The 24836-nt window shown below is 36.4% G+C and overlaps 1 protein-coding gene across 1 annotated transcript; it reads left to right on the top strand.

Moving 5' to 3' along the window:
- Positions 1–5351: 5351 nt before the first annotated feature.
- LOC137406064 (WD repeat-containing protein 27-like) lies at positions 5352–23994 on the top strand. Its single transcript, XM_068092584.1, has 20 exons — positions 5352–5460; positions 5913–6057; positions 6611–6729; positions 6907–7020; positions 7573–7695; positions 11828–11914; positions 13642–13757; positions 14328–14431; positions 14773–14965; positions 15886–16059; positions 16578–16745; positions 16895–17004; positions 18705–18874; positions 19065–19189; positions 19730–19827; positions 21111–21232; positions 21320–21417; positions 22787–22889; positions 23062–23160; positions 23539–23994. The coding sequence occupies exons 1-20, from the start codon at positions 5386–5388 to the stop codon at positions 23584–23586; spliced, it is 2391 nt and encodes a 796-aa protein (XP_067948685.1). The 5' UTR covers positions 5352–5385; the 3' UTR covers positions 23587–23994.
- Positions 23995–24836: the final 842 nt, after the last annotated feature.

The raw sequence follows: 24836 nt of genomic DNA, 5'->3' as shown, positions 1-24836 counted from the left end.
TCACAGTTGTCGGCTTGTGTCTGAACATCTGTGATAAACTGATGTATTGAAAGACTTCCTTGCTTCATGTCATTAAACTTGACTCGCTCATAGATTAAATTCTTTACTGGTTCAAAATGTGCATCGAAAAATTTAACTACATTATCTAATGTCTTTTTAGTTTCATTCTTTGACTCGTCAAATGTAAACTGGTCATATATTTTGACGCTATCTGATCCCATCAATAAGAGTAGATTTGCCACTTTTTCTTCCTTAGACATTTTAGAGTATTGTTTTGCAATTTTCACTATTGCAAACTGTGATTTGAAAGTTTTCCAGCTAGCTGACAGCCTGCTGCTATCTTTGAAATCCAATCGCTGCACAAATCTATCATCTTTTGCATCTGCCATGTTTTTATTTATTTAAATTAAATGTATAATAAATTCTGGTTTTTACTGGTTCCAACAAACTCCGAAAACACACAAATGGCAGCAATATGGCTGCAATAAACTCACAGGCTCCAACAAGCCAAATTACAAATATAATATTACTATACAGCACTGTTAATAATATGATTCCAACAAATCACAGTGCAGTTACAGTAATGGCACAAACGATCCACTACTTCTTCTATATTACAATAACGCTGGCTCCACTAAGCCACAATACGATATGTATACGATGTACAATGTAACTCTGGCTCCTACAAACCACTTTACAATTTAAACCTGTCCGCAAATCTCTAATGAATTCCTGCAAATTCAGCCTACATATACACTACAGTCTATGTTGTTACAAGGTTCCTACAAACCTACAAACTACTGCAGTCTCAATGATATGATCAATACAGCTGAATGAATTCCACTTGATATTGAGTTATAATATGAATCTGTCTAACATCAATAACAAATCTAGGCGCAGTGTTCGTATTTTCTGACACCATGTATGATAGGTTAATATCTACCTTTATAAGTGTATATACAGGTTTACAGGAGCACGTCTTTTCAGATCCAGCGCCAGTATTCAGAAGCCGAGACTAACGGTATATACGAGATTCCTCTGATATCTCTAATGACGTAGCATCCGTTACTCTACAATTACAGCTACCATTGCAGTTATCCTATTGCACTGCAGTGCCATTTGACTGCTAATATTGCATTTCTCAACCATCAGTACCCTCTCTTTTTTCCAACATCTCTTTGGTCGTGGACTGTATGACAGTGGAATTTCTAGTTTAATATATATACAGCAGCTACACCATCAAATAATAATACAATTTATCTTACCTCTAATAATGTAACAGTTGACATCTTTATATGTGATTTTTCAGCTTTTTCAATCTTACTAACATTAGTATACATCAATAACAACTCTGATGGCACACATGATCTGTTGACAGAGTGGTGTATTGCAGTTTGACTGCAAGGGAATGTTCAGGTTGTTTAGAAACAGCAGCCCATCTGTTAGAGCATTCTTTTATCTTGTTTATTTTAACTGTTGTCAATCGTGATACAGTTTCAGGCTTTGATGAGCCTCAAGATGAATGCAACAAGCGTCAGTAGCAATTATAGCAGTCATTTAGATCATCAATAAATCCTAACGCATCAATCAGGACTTTTGCAAACTTTCTTCATCAGTTTGCCTATTCCAGAAATTGATGCCCATTGGTCAATGTTCATAACAAACCGTATAACATTTCAATGGATTATATATAAATATTGTTGCACCGGCTACGCTAATAAAATGTCAATGTCTTTAATCAAATAATTATTTTATGTGCAACAGATTTTGTGGCAAATTATAAGAAATGGAATCTACAAACTTCCTTAGATAACTCTATAGTTACAAAACTTAGTTTAAATTAAGTAGAAACAAACCTGAATGATAAACTACCTTGGCTGACTGACTATAGTGGCTGTTTGAGAGGGAGACTTGAGAGCAATGTGTTCGGTACACTAAATTTCTGTGACCGTACATAATAAAAACTTTTGAATTTAACTTGGAAAAAATTTTGCTTATTAAACGCGCACTTAATACAAAGTTTTAACCTTTGATTAAACTTACTTTAATTTATCGTCATATTTTTTAGTATTTGTTTCCGGTTAAGCGGTTTTTGCCTCGTGTTCACTATAACTTTTAGCCAACCTTTCGAAGAACTTTTTTCAAACTGGTTCGAGTAAAAAAGGCCAAGCGATGCTGTTCTCAAATGCGGCCTTTGTGTAGTATACCTGGCCCTCCATCCTACCTGGCCCTCCCTCCACTCACCTGGTCCTTCATATGTGAAGTATGGCCACTCCACATACCTGGCCCTATGTGGAGTGGCCATCAAGAACCGGCTCGCATCTCAAAGATTACTCGTATCTCAAAGATTACTCGTACCTCAAAGAAGAAACTTGCTAGAAAGTCAGCTCGTATCTCGAGTTTCTTGTATGTTGGGGCACTCGTATGTAGAGGTATGACTGTACTCTTCTCTCACGAATATTTGTGTTTTTTCTATAAATATGTTTATTATTATAATTCAAACTTTGGTGACCTTGAATAAAGTTGGCAATGTGTGTCTCAGTTAGCCATACAATGTCATAATCAAAAATGTCAATAGATAACTCTCATGTTTTGCCTTTTAGTGGTCTGTAGTTAGATAAGAATATGTTTAGACCACTGTGTCGGCTTTTTGGCATAAGGATGAGTTTGTTCAGGTACTGCCATTTCCCTGACTCTTCTTTAGTTTGGATTTTCATGTTTTCGATGCGGTACTGTATAGTTTTCTTTGTGTTCTGATTTCATCCGTTTGATTTGTTGTCTTAACGCATACTGTTGATTCCTAACTTTTTTACATTGTACTTTTATCAAGTTTGCAGAAACTACTAGTGTCTCATTGTGTGGCATTTACCTTCTTTAGGAAATCTCATTCAGCTTGTTCATCAGAAAATTCTAGTTTTATTGGTTTAGTAGTGCTCGAGGTTTGGAGACGGACTGCATTAACTGGCTACTTGGTATGTGTCAAAGACTCTTTGTCAATCATCTCAGTTCCTTGATTAAATGCCTTCTTACCATCTTCTGTTGGGATGCCATGGAGTATGGCATGGTTTTTCCTGCTCCCTGCTTGGCTTTCTTCAATGTTTTGACTAGCAAGTTTCTAGCACTTGAGTTGATCTTAATACTCTTCTGGACACCTTCAGGATTGCTTCAAACTGATGCTGCATAAGATGTTTCCATCTGATCCATCCTGCTGTTCAAAGCAGCATTACTTATTTTTAGAGTTGTATTAATCTCGCTGATCATCCCTTCTATTGTCTTCAGTTTGTTGCTTATGCCAGTGTTTGGTCCGAGAGATCGGAGATTAGGTTCTCTGTTTCTTTCATTTGCCATTTTTATATGGCCAATGCATGTGCCACAAAACTATTTTACACCTTTGCTGTCTATTTTATCTAGGAGTGACATCTCTGCAGTTTGGAAGCCTTGACAAGTACCGTCAAAAAATGTTTTGCATAAGTCACACCATAACCGTTTAGTTGAACATTATCTGAGATACTCCTTGGCTGTTTTTCACAAAACACTCTTCTATGTTACAGATTTTACATTTGCCTGGCTGATTTTCAACAATGGTGGTTTTCATGTCGGCATTTTTAGAGTGCAAAAATCTGAAGTAGCAACAACTTTCCAGCAAGACCTGTGATGCTTCAAAATTTAGAACTATTGGTTTGCTTATTTCTGGCAAATGTTTTGAGGCAGGTCTGCCTTAGTGGAAAATTGTGAAAAACTTTTAGGTAAAAGTTTCAATCAAATTAAAATGCTGCCACCTTGTAGCTGACCCTGTGACCTGCAGCTGACAAATAGTGTGGTGAAAACTTATATAATTTAATAACAAGAATTGGGTTCCATTTTGAATTATTAAATCATAGTAGTCATATTTTTGTTCATTGCTAAACCACTCAAATCTTATGTCCACCACAATCAAGTCTAAGATAATGTCATATGGGTTTTCTAAAGATTCCCGCAGACACAATGCTAGAGAGTTGAGAATCGCAATCACTTCAAGCAATGTGATTCATATTTTAGGCACCGTGTTGCCTTGTATTTCAATGAACTGATACAATCTTCTGAGTACTTCATTGATGTATGTAAGGCTCAGTTGAAGCCATCAAAGAATGCAAGTGGTAATTGTATAAAATAACTAACCATAAGAGTATTAGCGCTTCAGATATCAAGCTAATGGTCAACCACAACAATTTGTATGCTAGTTGCTTATGCTAAAAGACAAGGTAGATTGTTTAGATAGCTGATGCCTATATTTATTACGCCAGAAGCAATGCAAGACAAGTAGCAAATAAACAATACAATAGTGAAATAAAATAATACAAGTAGACTTACACTGAATGTAGAATATTTCTAAAAACAATCTACTGCAGTGGCTCATGATGTCTGGTTATGTTTGATTTTGAGATTATGATGAAGGCGAGTGATGGCAGAATATTGATGCTTTTATATATATCTGATGTCTGGCCTGCTTCTCTTCTTAACTACTAACTACTGTTAAGTGGCAGTCGCTGTAGGCTTCAGCTAGATGTACATGTATGTACTACTGACTCCATACAGTTAGTTGTATGTACTACTGACTTCATACAGTTAGTTGTATGTACTACTGACTTCATACAGTTAGTTGTATATACTACTGACTACATACAGTTAGTTGTATGTACTGCTGACTACATACAGTTAGTTGTATGTACTACTGACTTCATACAGTTAGTTGTATATACTACTGACTACATACAGTTAGTTGTATGTACTACTGACTTCATACAGTTAGTTGTATGTACTACTGACTTCATACAGTTAGTTGTATGTACTACTGACTTCATACAGTTAGTTGTATATACTACTGACTACATCCAGTTAGTTGTATATACTACTGACTACATACAGTTAGTTGTATATACTACTGACTACATACAGTTAGTTGTATATACTACTGACTACATACAGTTAGTTGTATATACTGCTGACTACATGCAGTTAGTTGTATATAGTACTGACTACGTACAGTTAGTTGTATATACTACTGACTACATACAGTTAGTTGTATTCACTACTGACTACATACAGTTACATTGTTTTCATTAATTTTAAAGAAGACAAATCCATGAGTTCTTGTCTCTGATACTGATACATGATGCACTCCAAACGAATCTAGTGAGACTCCTATTTGTAGTTAAACCTGCTGTTTTTGAAATCAGAAATGCTTTTATAGGAAACTACTTATTTCTTGCTAAGTGCTGCAGCATTTCTCCAGAGAATAATGTATGTGCCTTACAGTGAAGGAAAGGGAAGATGGTTCCTTGGATTTCTACATGTCCTAATGTAATATCAGATGTGGCTGGTACATATTGCACGTCTGTGAACTGCATGTATTTAGCCATTTCAAACAAAGCATGCGGCATTGACATATATGCCAGTACAGTTGAAGGTGATAGAATGGAGGTAAGCTACAGAACTACAAGTTTGTTAAATTACAAGTTGATCGCTAACCTATTTTAGGGAAATAATTTTCAAAAATTACGGCAACATTTTTGGTCATTGATATTTAGAAAATTTTTCTACAGCTGCCATCTATCTATTCTTTTAAAAAGCAGTCATTAGGCTATCTTTCAGCAGTTGTTGGCAAGTCTGTATGCATGTAACAGTCTGTCTCTAACAACTACTAGTTAGTCTGTCTCTAACAGCTACTAGTTAGTCTGTTTCTAACAACTACTAGTTAGTCTGTCTCTAACAGCTACTAGTTAGTCTGTTTCTAACAACTACTAGTTAGTCTGTCTCTAACAGCTACTAGTTAGTCTGTCTCTAACAGCTACTAGTTAGTTTCTGTATGTAGCAATTATTTGGCATGCTCTATATGTATTACAGCCATTAGACGTTCTCTATATCTATTTCAGCTAGTGTTAACGCTTGATGGGCACCGTGCAGTTCCGAGCTGCCTTAGGTTTTCTTACAAAGCCGAACCTCTTGAACTTGTCAGCGCTGCCAAGGATTACATCATTAGATGGAATATCACTGAATGTCTTATCAATCAGCATAATGGTAGGTGTTTATATTTCTGACTGTACATAGCACTAGATGTCTATGACATCTCTGAGGGTACTTATGATATACCTGCCAATACATACATAACACTAGATGACTTTCCCTGAAAGTTTTTGAAATTAGGTGGCTATTATATGCCTGCTGGTCCGTAACACTAGTTGTCTATGACATCTCTGAACGGGCATGAGAGTGGGCATTTGTGATATACCTGCTTGTACATGACATTACATATCTATGATATCTATGAGAATAAATAACAGTAGGTTTTTATAATATTTCTGTAGATACATCTTATATGTTTAGCCTAATTGATGAGAAGAACTTTGTGCTAATTCAGTGCGTATTCAATTTGGCATTTGCATCTTAGGCCTCAGAAGAGATCGCTTGTACTCTAACAGAGTAAATATATTAATAATATTGACTTAGAAGTATACATAGTCTCAGTTGATAGTTTGAGAGTAAAAAGGTAACATGACATTCAAATACATTTTCGTCCTTTCAAAAGACTGAAAGCTACATAAGTATTGTTAACAGTTGTGTATTCTCATAGGTTTACAAGTGAAAGGGAGTGTGATGCAGCAGTCTCCCGCCGATGAGGTGACTTACATAGCATGGGGACATGGACAGGACATGCTGGCCTTCTGTGCAGGCATCAATATCTTTGTGATTGTAGGTCATTTTCATTCCATAATAATATTTATAATTAGTTTCATTTTTTTAATAAAATATTTTGTTTTTGTTTACTAATTCACTATTACTTCCTGCATGATGCCTTCTGCCTCTGGTTGTTGCTGACTTTCTGTATGCTGCTTCAAATCATTCAAGCTTGGTTTATTCCTCTTGCAGGGCAAAAATACTCATCACGAGCTGCAAGCCCACACAGATGTAGTTTGTTGTGCGGAGTTTTGTCCCCATTATGAGTCTACCCTGGTGACCGCATCTGTTGACAGGTCATACATGGTAAGTCCAATCTTTCATGATGGGGTCAAGGTAAAATTATTCAACGGTGATCCAATCTGATTTTCTTTCCAATGATGACGCGTGGGAGTTGCAACAATAATGAGTTTCTTGAAATGCATTTGCAATCTTATGTATAATATAGTACAGTAGCAGGTAGGTATAAGTAGAGTTGTATTTGATATTTTAAAAGGTTTCCTGGTATCTAAAATTTTGCTTCCTCTCCATTGAATGTTGTAACACTGGAGATGTGTTATAAGCTGTTATTATAGGAACGTAGTCGATAACAAAAGGCTGTACATTTCACTGTCGATTGTAGTCACCTTCTATTTCTTCCTTTGATTGAGTTACACTCCATTAACCCTTCTACATTCTTTGCATATGATCACCCAAGTACTGCATATCGCAGGCCTTTATTTCTCTTCAAATCTGTTTAAACAAAGTTTACACAATTGCCAAAAAGACTTCTAGATATCCTCTAAATGAAACTATCAGCTATTTTACATACGCATCGATGCATGTTATACTAGTGTTAAACCATTCCATATTGGACAGATATGGAATACAGAGACGGCTGAGCTTCTCTACCGATCATCCATAATCAGTTCATCACCGTTTGCTCTACTAATAATGGACCGCAGTAAAGAGGAGTTTGTTCTTGCTTCACATGATGGCATGGTGAGTGTTACTGAGTCTTTGGATCGAGGTTAGTTGTCTACTGGTACTGTTTATAACTGACCGACTAGTTGTCTACTAGTACTGTTTATAACTGACTGGCTAGTTGTCTACTAGTACTGTTTCTAACTGACTGGCTAGTTGTCTACTAGTACTGTTTATAACTGACTGGTTAGTTGTCTACTGGTACTGTTTGTAACTGACTGGCTAGTTGTATACTAGTACTGTTTATAACTGACTGGCTAGTTGTCCACTAATACTGTTTATAACTGACTGGCTAGTTGTCTACTAATACTGTTTATAACTGACTGGTTAGTTGTCTACTAATACGGTTTATAACTGACTGGCTAGTTGTCTACTAGTACTGTTTATAACTGACTGGCTAGTTGTCTATTAGTACTGTTTGTAACTGACTGGCTAGTTGTCTACTAGTACTGTTTATAACTGACTGACTAGTTGTATACTAGTACTGTTTATAACTGACTAGCTAGTTGTCTACTAGCACTGTTTATAACTGACTGGCTAGTTGTCTACTAGTACTGTTTATAACTGACTGGCTAGTTGTCTACTCGTACTGTTTATAACTGACTGGTTAGTTGTCTACTGGTACTGTTTGTAACTGACTGGCTAGTTGTCTACTCGTACTGTTTATAACTGACTGGTTAGTTGTCTACTAGTACTGTTTGTAACTGACTGGTTAGTTGTCTACTAGTACTGTTTATAACTGACTGGCTAGTTGGTTACTAGTACTGTCTATAACGGACTGGCCAGTTGTCTACTAGTACTGTTTATAACTGACTGGCTAGTTGTATACTAGTACTGTTTATAACTGACTGGCTAGTTGTCTACTAGTACTGTTTATAACTGACTGGCTAGTTGTCTACTAGTACTGTTTGTAACTGACTGGTTAGTTGTCTACTAGTATTGTTTATAACTGACTGACTAGTTGTATACTAGTACTGTTTATAACTGACTGGTTAGTTGTCTACTAATACGGTTTATAACTGACTGGCTAGTTGTCTATTAGTACTGTTTATAACTGACTGGCTAGTTGTCTACTAGTACTGTTTGTAACTGACTGGCTAGTTGTCTACTAGTACTGTTTATAACTGACTGGCTAGTTGTCTACTAATACTGTTTATAACTGACTGGTTAGTTGTCTACTAATACGGTTTATAACTGACTGGCTAGTTGTCTATTAGTACTGTTTATAACTGACTGGCTAGTTGTCTACTAGTACTGTTTGTAACTGACTGGCTAGTTGTCTATTAGTACTGTTTATAACTGACTGGCTAGTTGTCTACTCGTACTGTTTATAACTGACTGGTTTGTTGTCTACTAGTACTGTTTATAACTGACTGGCTAGTTGGTTACTAGTACTGTCTATAACTGACTGGCCAGTTGTTTACTAGTACTGTTTATAACTGACTGGCTAGTTGTATACTAGTACTGTTTATAACTGACAAGTTAGTTGTCTACTAGTACTGTTTATAACTGACAGGTTAGTTGTCTACTAGTACTGTTTATAACTGACTCACTAGTTATATACTAGTACTGTTTATTACTGACTGGCTAGTTGTCTACTAGTACTGTTTATAACTGACTGGCTAGTTGTATACTAGTACTGTTTATAACTGACTGGCTAGTTGTCTACTAGTACTGTTTATAACTGACTGGCTAGTTATCTACCAGTACTGTTTATAACTGACTGGCTAGTTGTCTGCTAGTACTGTTTAGAACTGACTGGCTAGTCATCTACTAGTACTGTTTATAACTGACTGGTTAGTTGTCTACTGGTACTGTTTGTAACTGACTGGCTAGTTGTATACTAGTACTGTTTATAACTGACTGGCTAGTTGTCCACTAATACTGTTTATAACTGACTGGCTAGTTGTTTACTAATACTGTTTATAACTGACTGGCTAGTTGTCTACTAGTACTGTTTATAACTGACTGGCTAGTTGTCTACTAGTACTGTTTGTAACTGACTGGCTAGTTGTCTACTAGTACTGTTTATAACTGACTGACTAGTTGTATACTAGTACTGTTTATAACTGACTGGCTAGTTGTCTACTAGCACTGTTTATAACTGACTGGCTAGTTGTCTACTAGTACTGTTTATAACTGACTGGCTAGTTGTCTACTCGTACTGTTTATAACTGACTGGTTAGTTGTCTACTAGTACTGTTTGTAACTGACTGGCTAGTTGTCTACTCGTACTGTTTATAACTGACTGGTTTGTTGTCTACCAGTACTGTTTATAACTGACTGGCTAGTTGTCTGCTAGTACTGTTTAGAACTGACTGGCTAGTCATCTACTAGCACTGTTTATAACTGACTGGCTAGTTGTCTTCTAGTACTGTTTATAACTGACTGGCTAGTTATCTACTAGCACTGTTTATAACTGACTGGCTAGTTGTCTACTGGTACTGTTTATAACTGACTGGCTAGTTATATACTAGTACTGTTTATAACTGACTGGCTAGTTGTCTACTAGTACTGTTTATAACTAACAGGTTAGTTGTCCACTAGTACTGTCTATAACTGACTGGCTAGTTGTTTACTAGTACTGTTTATAACTGACTGGCTAGTTATATACTAGTACTGTTTATAACTGACTGGCTAGTTATCTACTAGCACTGTTTATAACTGACTGGCTAGTTGTCTTCTAGTACTGTTTATAACTGACTGGCTAGTTATCTACTAGCACTGTTTATAACTGACTGGCTAGTTGTCTACTGGTACTGTTTATAACTGACTGGCTAGTTATATACTAGTACTGTTTATCACTGACTGGCTAGTTGTCCACTAATACTGTTTATAACTGACTGGCTAGTTGTCTACTAATACTGTTTATAACTGACTGGTTAGTTGTCTACTAATACGGTTTATAACTGACTGGCTAGTTGTCTATTAGTACTGTTTATAACTGACTGGCTAGTTGTCTACTAGTACTGTTTGTAACTGACTGGCTAGTTGTCTATTAGTACTGTTTATAACTGACTGGCTAGTTGTCTACTAGTACTGTTTATAACTGACTGGCTAGTTATCTACCAGTACTGTTTATAACTGACTGGCTAGTTGTCTACTAGTACTGTTTAGAACTGACTGGCTAGTCATCTAGTAGTACTGTTTATAACTGACTGGCTAGTTGTCTACTAGTACTGTTTATAACTGACTGGCTAGTTGTCTACTAGTACTGTTTATTACTGACTGGCTAGTTGTCTACTAGTACTGTTTATAACTGACAGGCTAGTTGTCTACTAGTACTGTTTATTACTGACTGGCTAGTTGTCTACTAGTACTGTTTATAATTTAATCACTCATTACTGCTACTATAATAATATTTATTGATAATATTAACATCTGGTATTACTCCTCGATATTTCTGACAAACTCTGTATAACTAGGCCTCACCTCCTCATGAATTGCAGTGATCCTCCACTATTCATCTCCTCACCTTTCACTACCTTATAAGCTAATGTTGATGCTGCTGATGTGTGTAAAACGTGTGGAGATAACTCTACTTCATAATATTTCACTTTTTGGCCATCATCACTACACTAGACCCATTATGATGACAGGCTGGAGGCTTTTTTGTGCTGATGGTATTATATAGAACAACACAGTACAGCGCTCAGGGCAGGTTGCGGTTTGCTTCCACTTCAAGCGCATCAATTTGTAGCAACTCTCCCCTCACTTTTGTGAAACAAATTTTTCACAGGGCTATTAAAGGCAGCTAATCAGCTTTGCGTCTGTTTTGAGCATGGGCTATTGTGAATATGTGCCCGCACTACAACTATAAATATTTCCAAAAGATAAATTGAAGCAATTATTCTAAATCATTCTGTTTCTCGAGCCAAGGAAAGTACATGTAATGCGCCATCATCACACTGTATTTTTCCATTGTACCTCTGATGGATTGTATGCTGAGGTATTGCATTGTCCCATTGTTGTATTTTTATTTAGGTTGTGGTCTATTCCCTTCGTATTGCTATACTTTGATTTACACCTGCATCTCTACTTCTGACAGCATCATACTCTGATGTTATTAATTTATATCACTTTTTATTTTTTTACTGCAGCATATCTGAGCCAATTTTCATGATTCCTATCCTTCCATGTTGTGGTTTAGGTCAGATTCTATGATATCAGCTCAGACTCGGACTTCTCCCAGAGAACCTCCATTGACATAGAGAAAGTCCTAACCTCAAACCATTCAGTATGTATAACTGTGTCTGTGTACTAAGTACTTGTTCAAGAATGTTTTATAATAAAGATAACACCCTTCTACATAACTCTTTGTCTACTCACCGCGACTGTGGTCGTAGGTTTTGGAGACAAGGTAGAAGTTTATGGAATGTGTTCTAACATGGCAGAAAGCTTATTGTCCACACAAAGTAGCAATTATTTGCAACTAATTCATCATAATACTTCTAAGATAGTCTTCTTGTCCATGACCTTCATCTGAAGGATTCAATGAGCTATTGTAGTAAGTAGGGTTGTGAGCTATGTAGTACGTAGGGTTGTGAGCTATGTAGTATGTAGGGTTGTGAGCTATGTAGTACGTAGGGTTGTGAGTTATGTAGTACGTAGGGTTGTGAGCTATGTAGTACGTAGGGTTGTGAGCTATGTAGTACGTAGGGTTGTGAGCTATGTAGTATGTAGTTGTGAGCTATGTAGTACGTAGGGTTGTGAGCTATGTAGTACGTAGGGTTGTGAGCTATGTAGTACGTAGGGTTGTGAGCTATGTAGTACGTAGGGTTGTGAGCTATGTAGTACGTAGGGTTGTGAGCTATGTAGTACGTAGGGTTGTTAGCTATGTAGTACGTAGAGTTGTGAGCTATGTAGTATGTAGAGTTGTGAGCTATGTAGTACGTAGGGTTGTGAGCTATCTAGTACGTAGGGTTGTGAGCTATGTAGTACGTAGGGTTGTGAGCTATGTAGTACGTAGGGTTGCGAGCTATATAGTACGTAGGGTTGTGAGCTATGTAGTACGTAGGGTTGTTAGCTATGTAGTACGTAGAGTTGTGAGCTATGTAGTATGTAGAGTTGTGAGCTATGTAGTACGTAGGGTTGTGAGCTATCTAGTACGTAGGGTTGTGAGCTATGTAGTATGTAGGGTTGTGAGCTATGTAGTACGTGGGGTTGTGAGCTAAGTAGTACGTAGGGTTGTGAGCTATGTATGCATGTGTACTTATGAGAAAGGCAACATAAACTAATGGACTGTAGGCTTGCTCTTTATGGATTAGTAGCAAAGCCTCCAACAATTGGCCACAGGTAATCATATCATGAAGGCTTTGTCAGTCTTCTTTAGGAGATAGCAGAATAGTATCAGATGTCAGTGTGTGAGAGGTAGTGTGCATCAGGTACCTGTATATATATAAATATATATATATATTCCAATGTAGTGTGTTAAAGCTGCTAAATAGTGCTCAATGAGTGATCAGAGCTTAAATATAAAATTTATTCATGTAAAACCTTAGATACAAAACAACTTCATTACTATTAGTTTCATGTCTGTTACGCAGACAATCATCAGATGATTGTCTGCGTAACAGACATGAAACTAATAGTAATGAAGTTGTTTTGTATCTAAGGTTTTACATGAATAAATTATATATATATATATATATATATATATATATATATATATATATATATATATAGCGGGGGTAGTGTGTATCTGGTACCTGTATATGTAGTCGGAGGCTATGTGTACCATGTACTTTGTACATATAGTAACAGTCTGTCTGTACCATGTACCTGTATATATAGCAAGAGATAGTGTGTACCATGTAGCTGGATATATAACAAGAGATAGTCTATACCATGTACCTGCATATATGGTGAGAAGTAGTGTGTACCATGTAGTTAAACATGTGCTCCGATATGTTTTGATTTCTTATACACCAAGAACTTATTGATACAATATAATCATCACTGTAGGCAGAGCACAGTGAACCCGCTTCCCATTCTAGTTCCATAGTAGCCTTGGAGCTCATCTGCCTTCCTCTTGACAATACAGATGAAATGGACACATCACTTACAACCAATACGTTCAGGTAGGTCAGCAGTGATAACACAGAGAGAATGAATAGAACTCTTACAACCAATTCATCTAGTCAGGTCAGCATTGATAACACAGAGGGAGTGGACACAACTCTTACAACCAACACATTTAGGTAGGACAGCATTGATAACACAGAGGTAGTGGACACAACTCTTACAACCAATTCATCTAGTCAGGTTAGCATTGATAACACAGAGGGAGTGGACACAACTCTTACAACCAATACATTCAGATAGGTCAGCATTGATAATACAGAGGGAGTGGACACAACTCCTACAACCAATACATTTAGGTAGGACAGCATTAATAACACAGAGGGAGTGGACACAACTCTTACAACCAGTACATTCAGATAGATTCGCAAGATATTCTTTTGAACTCATGTTCATGCAGTTTGACTGCCTCACTCATGCTGGCATACTTTTTCATCACTTTTTCTAGCCTGTGTTCCTATTAGTATGTATTGAAATATGCGGACTGTAGATATGAAGACTAATTGTTTTGTATATTTTTGATGAAGAAAGCTGACAACTATCTATTCAATAAATTTTACATATTTCAGGTCTCTCTTTCATACGGTAGACCTGCTGTTGGTACTCACAACTTCTCATGTTCTCCTCTTCAACACACGAACTTGTGATGTCATTTCCATTTACTCACTCTCCGGTGCGTCCTCCATCCAGCAAACTTCAATAGAGATCACTGATGTAAACCGCTCTAGTTCATTGAGGATGACCTTAAGATAACCTTAGATTTAAGAATTGTTGCCATGGCAATATTTTTTTTACTGTACACTGGTTAGTTTAACACAGAAGTCAGTTTTAGTAATGTATTGAGGTTTATTAAATAGCGTTGTGAGATTTACTTTTGGCTTTAGCAACCATATTCCCACTACAAATCTCATTGTAATCTATGACCAGTTAATTTGGAGTTGTACACTCTTTTAGGCTCATGACTCCCATTTGTTTGTGTTAATCCATTCAGTCGTACATTGGTCTGACTTGCAGACTCTGGTCTTGGGTGTATCTTCTCAGCTTCTCTCCAACTATGTGAGGCTGAGATCGATGAGAGCGAAGGTTGCCTCAAGTGTGTCTCAGAAGATCTGATTGGACGAAAATTGAGGCTGTCAAGCTTCAACCTTGTTGCTGCCTACATGGCTAGCCAGGAAGTTAAGGAGGGTCGATTGTCCATAGTAGCTATGTATGTCTTGTCAATACTTATCATTTCTTCCTCAACCCAAGCGTTAAATACATTGGAACTTCTGCTTACAACTTTAATTTGTTCCGTAAGCCATTTTGTTAGTAAAAACCCATTTTAGAAATATAAATGCCCTGATTTGTTTCATGTCTCTACAAAACATAATACGGTAATATTTGTATAAATGATAAATTCATGTAAGGATTAAGACCTGTAAGAAATACGTGTTATAACTATATGACTATACTAGCTGAATGCCCGACCTTAACTATATGACTATATAATAAATAGAATAACATGAATAGAAGAACCCACAGAAAAATAACAAATAACAACTACGAATGGTATATTTTTTCACCTTTGGTGTTGGCTGTTTAGAAGAGGCTAAGAAACGACCACGGGAAGTTGGATGGCGGTCAGAAGAATTGGTTGTTGTGTTACAATATGTATCTTGCTTTATTTTGCTAAAAATAAATGTTCTAAGAATGTAAGTAGGATGACGTCTTCACTTCATAATTGAAAAACTTATACAAAAAACCCAGAACTTGAATCGCTGGAAACTAGAGTTTTCCTACTCTGTATGTGATATATGATAACTCCAAAGTATACAATAAATGAAAGCAAGACACTTGCCATTTGCTGATGTTTGCTAAAAGATGAAACAGAGTAAGATGCGTTGTACCTGGTGCCAGAGAAAACAAACCGGCCTAAATACAAAAGGCTTTCCAGCCTTTCATATCTAGAAACCTCATTCTTGAGTCAAAGTTAAATTTATATTACGAGACATTTCATGACTTAGAAGTTTGGTACGTACAGTCTTTTGTAAGTAAGGTTCTACTGTATTCCGCTTTTTGTCCGGTACTAGATAGCGTGCAAGTGTTATTTAATTGGGAGTTAATTGCTCATGACGTATCCATTTACAGGATTCCAGTACAGACAGGTTCGCCCCTACATTCTAACCTTCTCCCGAAAGTACCTCCATCTAAGGTTAAGAGTGTTAACAGGAAACCTAAACAGACACAAAAAGGTGTCAAGGACCAGCCCTTAGTCTATCATACAAAAGTGAGATCATCTGGCTATGCAAGCACTCAGGCTAAGTAAGAATAGAGCACATTTTATTTTAGGAGTTTTTTTGGAGAATCATTATAATTTAAACGCTTCAAGTGTATATAACAACATAGTGTAGAGGTAGTAGGTGTATAAAATAACATATTAGGAGGCTGCAGGTATATTAATGTACATGTATTTCACATATGCACATGTACACGAATGCTACATATGTACATACATGTACAGGCATGTCATGTATGCATATAAATGTGTATCTATATTACATATGCATGTACACGTACAAGTACATTAGTAAATTGAATCAAATGATATGGTACCTGTCATCTTGTTTCTGTAAATTATGAGTCTTGTTCATTATCACACTCTAATGTATTATACATGTACCTGTACTAGATGTAGGTTATAAATACTCACTGTGTGTTCATACATGTAGGCGCAGGTGTATATACTCTCAATAAGTTTATACATTCAACCGTTGTGTATATATGTCCTCACCATGAGCTCATCAGATCTCACAGCTGGAACTTGATCTTGTATGCCTCAGGGTGAAGATGTTTCAACCTCGGACAGCAAATAATCAGTCAGTTAGTTTTAAGCCTAACAAGTCAGTCACTACGAGCCAACTAAAGAAATCCTATCCGTCTCATGCTGGGCCTATTCAAAAGTTAAAAGGGGAGATAATAACTGCAGACACGCGACCTACTCAGATATTGTAAGCTGTCACTAGTATCACCAATATTTATCCTCCTCAGCTTCAAGCCTCCTTCGCTCTTATTTGAAAATGTATGGTTTCCCTATCTTTTATTACCTCGCATGCGCGTTTACCTCATTTTTTCACAAGGATTTTTCTATCACTAACAGGGGGATGGACTTCTCCACAGATGGACAAAACCTCTCCGTTTCCTGTGCCAATAGCCAAGTTTATTCCTTCAAATTACCACTGAGTCACAAGAAGTGTACTGCCTACTCAGGTCAATTCTCTCTTTTCTTTTCAGCCATTTTAGCATCTACTCACTAATTATTTTACATTCCTCCCTTTTTTGATCCATTTCCCTCATCTCTATGTATAAATCTCTAGCTCCAATACTTTGGTTTATTCTGGAATTAAAAGCTGGCTGCGTGCTGTATGATTGTATGCGTGAATGAACGCATATAATCATACAGCATGAACGCATATAATCATACAGAATGAACGCATATAATCATACAGCATGAACGCATATAATCATACAGCATGAACACATATAATCATACAGAATGAACGCATATAATCATACAGAATGAACTCATATAATCATACAGAATGAATGTGGTGGCTGCGTGAACTCACCAAGATTGCAACCACCAGTTTCAAACAACGCATGTAACCACTGAGCTATTCAGTCCTTAGCATTCTATTGCTCTTATCATAGACCGTATGCATAGGTGTTCGCTTTTGGTTGTTAACTAACATTACCTTTGCATTTGTTATTTTTTGAAATTGTTTAACAACTAGATTTTTGCTACAATTACCTATTTTGTAATTTGTAATTTTCAAATGTGCTGTTACACTTCTATTTTCGGTGTTTCACAAGGTTCGATTGCTAAATCGGTAAAAGCTAATACTTCTCACACGGACAATTATATTATCTCGAGTAGGGATAGCCTCTAAATTCTCTCTCCGTTCGGTCAGACAAAGACAGTACGATATCTCGTTTTTACATTTGTACTAGTATCGAGAGGTACCAGTATAGTTGTATTCAACGTTTTGATGGATGGTGGAACAGTAACCTTTTTTATAGACACACACTTCTATGTACAGGTCGTTATTATTAATTTAACATGTTCAGGATTTTTATTTTGTTTTTTCAGTTTGTATTAATTGTATCATTACCAAATCATATTTTATTGTAATCAGTCTATAGCAATGTAATATAAACATATAGTGCAATATTAACAATACATTGCAATGTAATATATTGTAATCATTTATAGCAAAACAGACTTAATTTAGCTATTACTTGCTAATTATTTCACATTTACATTTAAACATTTATAGTTGTTTTATTTTGTTTCTCAATTTATTTGACCTTTACGGAACATTTTCCTCGTGATATCAAGTTTGAAAGTTGCAGTTGTTTGACAAAATTTGAAAACCTTTACAGTTGTTTTATTTTTTCTCTTAATTTATTTCACCTACACCAAACACTTCTCTCATGATATGTAGTTTGAAAGTTAGAACAGTAACTGTTGTTATATGTTAAATAAAAATAAATATTCTGTGCAAGGACTATTATTATCCAGGCACCGCCAGGCATTCACCTAGTTTCCTCATATTGATCAAAGTGTCTTCCCATTGGTCAATGTAGCTGCCTCATTGATCATTTAACTTCTTCATTGGTCAGTTTGTTCTTTTATTAGTCAATGTCTCCTACTCATTGGTCGATTTATCCTAAGGACACATCTAATGCTTGTTTTCATATTTGTTGTGTCACAGTATCATATCACAGTATCATATCACAATATCACAGCAGCATGTCAAATGTATTGCATTCTTTTAGATCAATAAACATGGCTGCAGATTCTACTATTTCATTTGCGGTATTAGCCAAACTCCATGACATGTAACACCACAAGCAGACTATTGCTTGGTTTAGGATCAATTTATGACATGGTGAGTTTGTGTCAGCAGGTCATACTGGGGCCGTACATTCCTGTAAGTGGAGCTTTCTGTCTCGTTATATGCTGACAGCGAGCAATTCTGTTGTGAATCTATGGAGCAAAGACTATGAGAATCCAATGCTCGTCATCAACAGATTACATGGTAACATGTCGGATAGTTCTGGAGCTCAGGCTATTCAGGTGGGTTTGCTGACTGGCCATGTACTTTTCTTTGATTTTGTAATGCATTAGCTTTAAGTCACTCACTATTTTTACCTGGGCACGCAGACTCGTTATAGAAATAAATAACCCAACATCTACGCTTTTTCTGCACCGAATGCAAAGAGGAATCCATAATAACAGTAGTTGTCTTTTCTTGTGCTTATTTTAGTCTCTGCCTGGTGAAGTTAAGCATGCCCAATTCTACTACCTGGACAAATTTATATTGATGTCTTCTGGCAATCACCTTCTTTTGTACAAGTATTATATAGACACATCAAAAAGTGATCTTAAGAGGTCAGTGTTTATTGTTATATAGTGTAGTATGAGGTATGCAAGTATTATGATTGCCTGATACGAGACTGAATTTGAATGGAGCCAAGCATATCGATAGCAACATTACTGCAAGTTAATTGCTCTACTTCTGCTATAGACATGAGCTTGCTTTCTGTGTTGTATGTTTTACAATAAGAACAGCATTTATATTAATAACAGTGATGACAACGTGAAGCAATGGGACCTCAGGCTAACAGTTTTATCTTGGTTAGTTAGGATGAGTAACCTGCAGCGCAGAAGAAACTCGCTAAATCATTGATATAAGCCAAAAATCAAGAGTCTATTCTGTAATCAATTATAAGGTTACACGTTCTTTGTTTCCCTCTGTTCTTTACTTTATCACCCTTGTTTATGTTTATAAACTTCTCAGTGTCAAGGTTGTGTTTTCATACATGCTTGCTGTTGGAATGAATTGAAAGTTGAGTTGGTTGAAATCAGACTGTCACCACCATATCAGATGACTGTCAATTTAGTGTTCTAGTCTGAATGTTTGTATTGCAGGTATGAGAATGGTAGCAAGTACAAGCTGGTTACTCAGCTTAGCATGGAGTCTGCCCAAACTGTCACATCTTTCTATGCAGTTAACACTTTTTACTCTCGTAAGACATGTTCCATCATCGTATGCTGTTGTCTTCTTTCAAATGAGACTGTCTGCTGACAGTCAAACTTTGTGTAGTATGGCCGCGAATGTTTGTTATTCCTATATGACCTATTTCTGCATTATGTTATTTGTTCTCTTTCTGTCTGGCTAATCCTCCTGCATGATATACAGTAGTTATACTGCTATACACTCCCTGCTCAGTACTTATACAACGTTATGATAGGATAACAACTTCCCATATACTCTCCTCCCTTCAATTTAATTTACCATGTGTTCATCTCTCTTTTTCAGTTCAACTTACCATATGTTCATCTCTCCCTTCAGTTCAACTTACCATGTGTTCATCTCTCTTTTTCAGTTCAACTTACCATATGTTCATCTCTCCCTTCAGTTCAACTTACCATATGTTCATCTCTCTCTCTCTCTCTCTCTCTCTCTCTCTCTCTCTCTCTCTCTCTTCAGTTCAACTTACTATATGTTCATCTCTCTCTCTCTCTTCAGTTCAACTTACTATATGTTCATCTCTCTCCTTCAGTTCAACTTACCATATGTTCATCTCTCTCTTTCAGTTCAACTTACCATATGTTCATCTCTCTCTTTCAGTTCAACTTACCATATTTTTATCTCTCCCTTCAGTTCAACTTACTTTATGTTCATCTCTCTCCTTCAGTTCAACTTACCATATGTTCATCTCTCTCCTTTAGTTCAACTTACCATATGTTCATCTCTCTCCTTCAGTTCAACTTACCATATGTTCATCTCTCTCCTTCAGTTCAACTTACCATATGTTCATCTCTCTCCTTCAGTTCAACTTACCATATGTTCATCTCTCTCCTTCAGTTCAACTTACCATATGTTCATCTCTCTCCTTCAGTTCAACTTACCATATGTTCATCTCTCTCCTTCAGTTCAACTTACCATATGTTCATCTTTTCCATGTTTCTTTGTGAATTTGGAATGATTACTTATTCTGCCAAGTAGCTGAAAGTTCTTTTCTTATATATTGAGTTGGCATCATATTCATAGAAATTTGTTGATGTGTAGCTTTCAGTTTTATCAAAAAGGTTTTAAGTTTGTGCAAATACATTTATACATCATATTTCAGCATTTTGGTCAAACGGGGCATCTTATAAAAGTTTTTTCATTGAATTTTTTTAAACCAGATTCATTTGTAGGAAATGTTTTTGATTTCTTTTCATTTACCTTCTTAAATTTATTACAATTACCGGTAAGTGATTTTTTACATTTTCATGCTCATCCAACATTGAGTGTCTGTTGAAGACTTGGTACTGGCAGCTGGCTCTGACAAGTCTGTGCAGGTGTTTGACATGAACCGTGGATGTCACTCAAGGATCATAGAGCAGTCCCATACCAAGCCTGCTCACCACATCACCATTAATGAGGTGAGGCTGGTGTGAGCCAGAGAGCTTTTCGTGTTAATCAATTCTATGAAGTATTTGAATATGAATGTGGGAAATAACTCATTGTAGGGGAGTGTGTATAGCAGCCTTCCTCATTGCGCCTATGACATGTTCATGACCTCAGCAATCAATGATGGAGTCAAACTTTGGGACCTGCGCACACAAAGGTTGGTCTGCAGTTAGCTGAGTTATCAAACAAAATCAGTGGTTGAGGTGGCCAACCTCCATACTAGCATTTGAGACTAAGCTAAAATGCTCTCACTCTTTGTTGTGGATTAGGTAATACAATTTACCTTTGGCTTCTGAACAAAATCAGTTTCAGAGGGCAGTTTGAAGTTCAGACTGTTCACATTCAAATAATGCAAATAGTTTTAATACATTGACGTACTTTACATAATAAACTACATACTAAAAGATCAGGTAATAAGTAAAGCACTCTGAATCTCATGAGAATCTCTCATACTCTTATCTCTCACTACATTAAAGTATACTGAATCTCTCATAAGTTCTACATTAATATACAATGCCAGGCTTTGGAGTGTCTTGCCTGTTGTATCTGCAGAAGCTCTTAGGTTGATCGCATTTCATTAGATTTGTGTATAAAATAAAAAATCTGTCAAAAGATCTTGCGTGATATTGTAATACGAAATAAATATGAAATAATCTATATATAAATATCAGTGTTTATCTGTTGGTCTGTCTTTCGGGTGTCCAGTACCGTGAAAAAGTTTTAGGGATGAAAAATCTATTTTTCACTAGATTTGAACTCAGCACCTCCAGTTCTAGAGCGAGCTAAGCCACACGGCCTACTTGCGATACAATGGATAAATTGTACATGTACTTATTACATGAATTAAAGTAAGCATAACTACGTTGTGTGGTGCGTAACTTCACAAAAAACTGGCTTCATGACTTCATTGCTGTTAATATAGTAAGTTTGGCAATAAAAGCAAGCTTAACTTACTAGCTTAAGTTACTCAAATTGACAATTTGCTAATTTCGCTATTGGGTAATTATTCAACTTAGCCAAAGGCAACTAAATTACCTGCTACTGTTTACAAGCTGTTTTTATTACCCACACAATGTCAGGGCAGTCAACTAGTACTTTAATAAACCAATCAAAAAACAAACTCAAGGCAGCATTCTGTAAACTACAACAAACTTGTCTTCACACAAAGGTTGAATATTAAGTATAATGAGAAAGAGAGATCATGAAATGGCCACAAACTTGGTTTTTCTGAGCTTATCTTGTGTGTCCTTCAAGTTAAAATTATTAATTCAGCATCAGAAGTAAAATAAAAACTATGCAATTGCTTCTTGTTTGCACTCCTATTTGTCGGAGGTTTTAGATGTTTGGAAACCAAGGTAGGGTTGCATTTCTTTCAAGTGTCTATCTATTGAGTAAGTTACAGCACTGAACTAGTGTTTATTCCTTGAAACAGAGCACTGTACTCATAACTATAGAGACATTGAATCCTTTTAACCACACGGATACGGCTGGCGTCAGCATGCAGGTGTCTTGCAATGTACTCACAGGTCCGTGAGGAAGTTGGAGGCTCACTCGAGTAAAGCCTTACCCTGCTCTTGCCATTTCTCTCCTGATGGACAATATGTGGCAGTGGGCTCAGAGGACAGATATGTGAGTTCATTAGATATTGCTCTGGCATCTCACTCCCCTTACCATTATGTGTCTCAGAACGTGCACTAGTCATGAAACACCTTATTAGTACTTCAGGATCCTGTTTGTCTCTGCATGAGTTCCTTTTTGCACCTAATAATATCAGCACTACTACCGTATTACATTTTGCCAGGTTTACATTTATGATGTCGGGACGGGTGACGTGGTGAGTCGGTTAAAAGGCATGTCAGATGCGTGTACCCAAGTCCTCTACCATCCCCTTCATGCTCAGGTACATGCTTTGGTATCCCATGATTATATTCCTCACTTAGCTTATAGCAGTGATTACTGACTTAGTTATGATTCCTTCCTTTTGTCTAACTTTCTTGCATTCCTTACCTTAAACATGTATTATAGTTGCCAAAAGCCTTTGTTCCTACTGTCGCCACTATAACCTTGGTTTGTACAGCCATAGCTTTGATTTATACTACCATAGCCTTGGTTCCCACTACCATAGCCTTGGTTCGTACAGCCAAAGTTTTGTATATTTAATACTTTGTTATTCAGGCTACCCGAGTGTACACATCCATGTTTGGGACACAGATTCGATTTCTGTTTTTCTACTAAGCTTAAGATGCTACTATATGGCAATTAGCCTTTGTGTTTGTAGTTAGCAGTTGGCTCCATTCAAGGATCCCTGGCTATGTATGAGGGCTGAATCCTCAGTTACTAGAGAGTCCAGTGAAGTCTCCCAGAGCATTCTACTTTGGTAGAACTATTGATGATCCGTTCAACCGTCCATTATTCCTTCTTATTTATAGACCTCTTACCATTCATTTTATGTTTGAATTATTTATTTTATAATATGATCTCTTACATTACTATTTTATCAACTCTTTTTGTTCAGTATACACGGTAAGCTATCATATTATACTTAATCTAATAGTATAACTGAAAGGCATGCAATTGCTGCAGTCTGCACAATTCTATTTGTAATAATTCATTTCATAATTCATTCTTCTACACATTGAAGAAAAATATAAGTTTTAATATTATTCAATTTAAGTTTTACTGTAAAAGGTCTGCTAGTTTTCTTGTTCCAATAAAAATATTCAAAAATTTTTTACATTATGTTTATGAATATAGACTGCCAAAATACAAAATCAATAACTCATTTTTGAAATAGCAATTCAGATGTTAATTATTTCGGTTTAAATTTAATAATTACTTGGACAAGAAATACATTACAAATATCTCATGGAGTTTGAGAATATAGAGTCGTAGGGTTCTATTTTCAATACCTTAAAAGTACATGGACAGACAGACACTACTCCATTAGATTAAATATTTTATTTCTATTTTTATTTTCTCTTCAGTAAGATGTGGACTGGTACAAACAATAAACTGTACATATCCTTAATTATTCTTTTTGTCTGCGTAATCATTATATGTATATGTATAATAGGAGTAGCCATTTTATACACCTTAATCGTGTGTTGAGGGTGTAGCCTGTTTCTATTGTAACTCTCATATAACTAGCCAACCTCTTTACCCTCTTGAACTTATTAAGGCCCACCCTCTAGGGTATACATGTAAATACCTCTGCATGTATGGTTATATTCATTCTTGTGCCCAGCACAAGACATAATATTACAACCATTGTTGAATCTTTCTGAAAAAATCGACTAGCTAGAAATCTTCTGCATTCCACCAGCTTCCAGATTGTACCAGCGTCACAGTGCAACAGCAAACATCATCATAAATAAATGACTTGGTTGGAGATCTCTTAAATTGCACCAGCAAGACAGTTGTATCTCTCTGGCCACTTCAACTTGTCAGTACCAAGAGAAAGTGGTATTTTTTCTTCAAAAAGCAGCAGCAAGTTTGGAGTTGCGATCCCTGTGAACAGAGGGTTGTAGATCAGACAACCTCTTTTGGCTTGCTAACCAGAATTCAGACAATTCCTTA

The sequence above is a fragment of the Watersipora subatra genome, chromosome 10 (genome assembly GCF_963576615.1).
Source record: "Watersipora subatra chromosome 10, tzWatSuba1.1, whole genome shotgun sequence".
Lineage (NCBI taxonomy): Eukaryota > Metazoa > Bryozoa > Gymnolaemata > Cheilostomatida > Watersiporidae > Watersipora > Watersipora subatra.
Note: the sequence above shows the minus strand (reverse complement) of the source record. Positions and strands in the feature narration are given on the sequence as shown.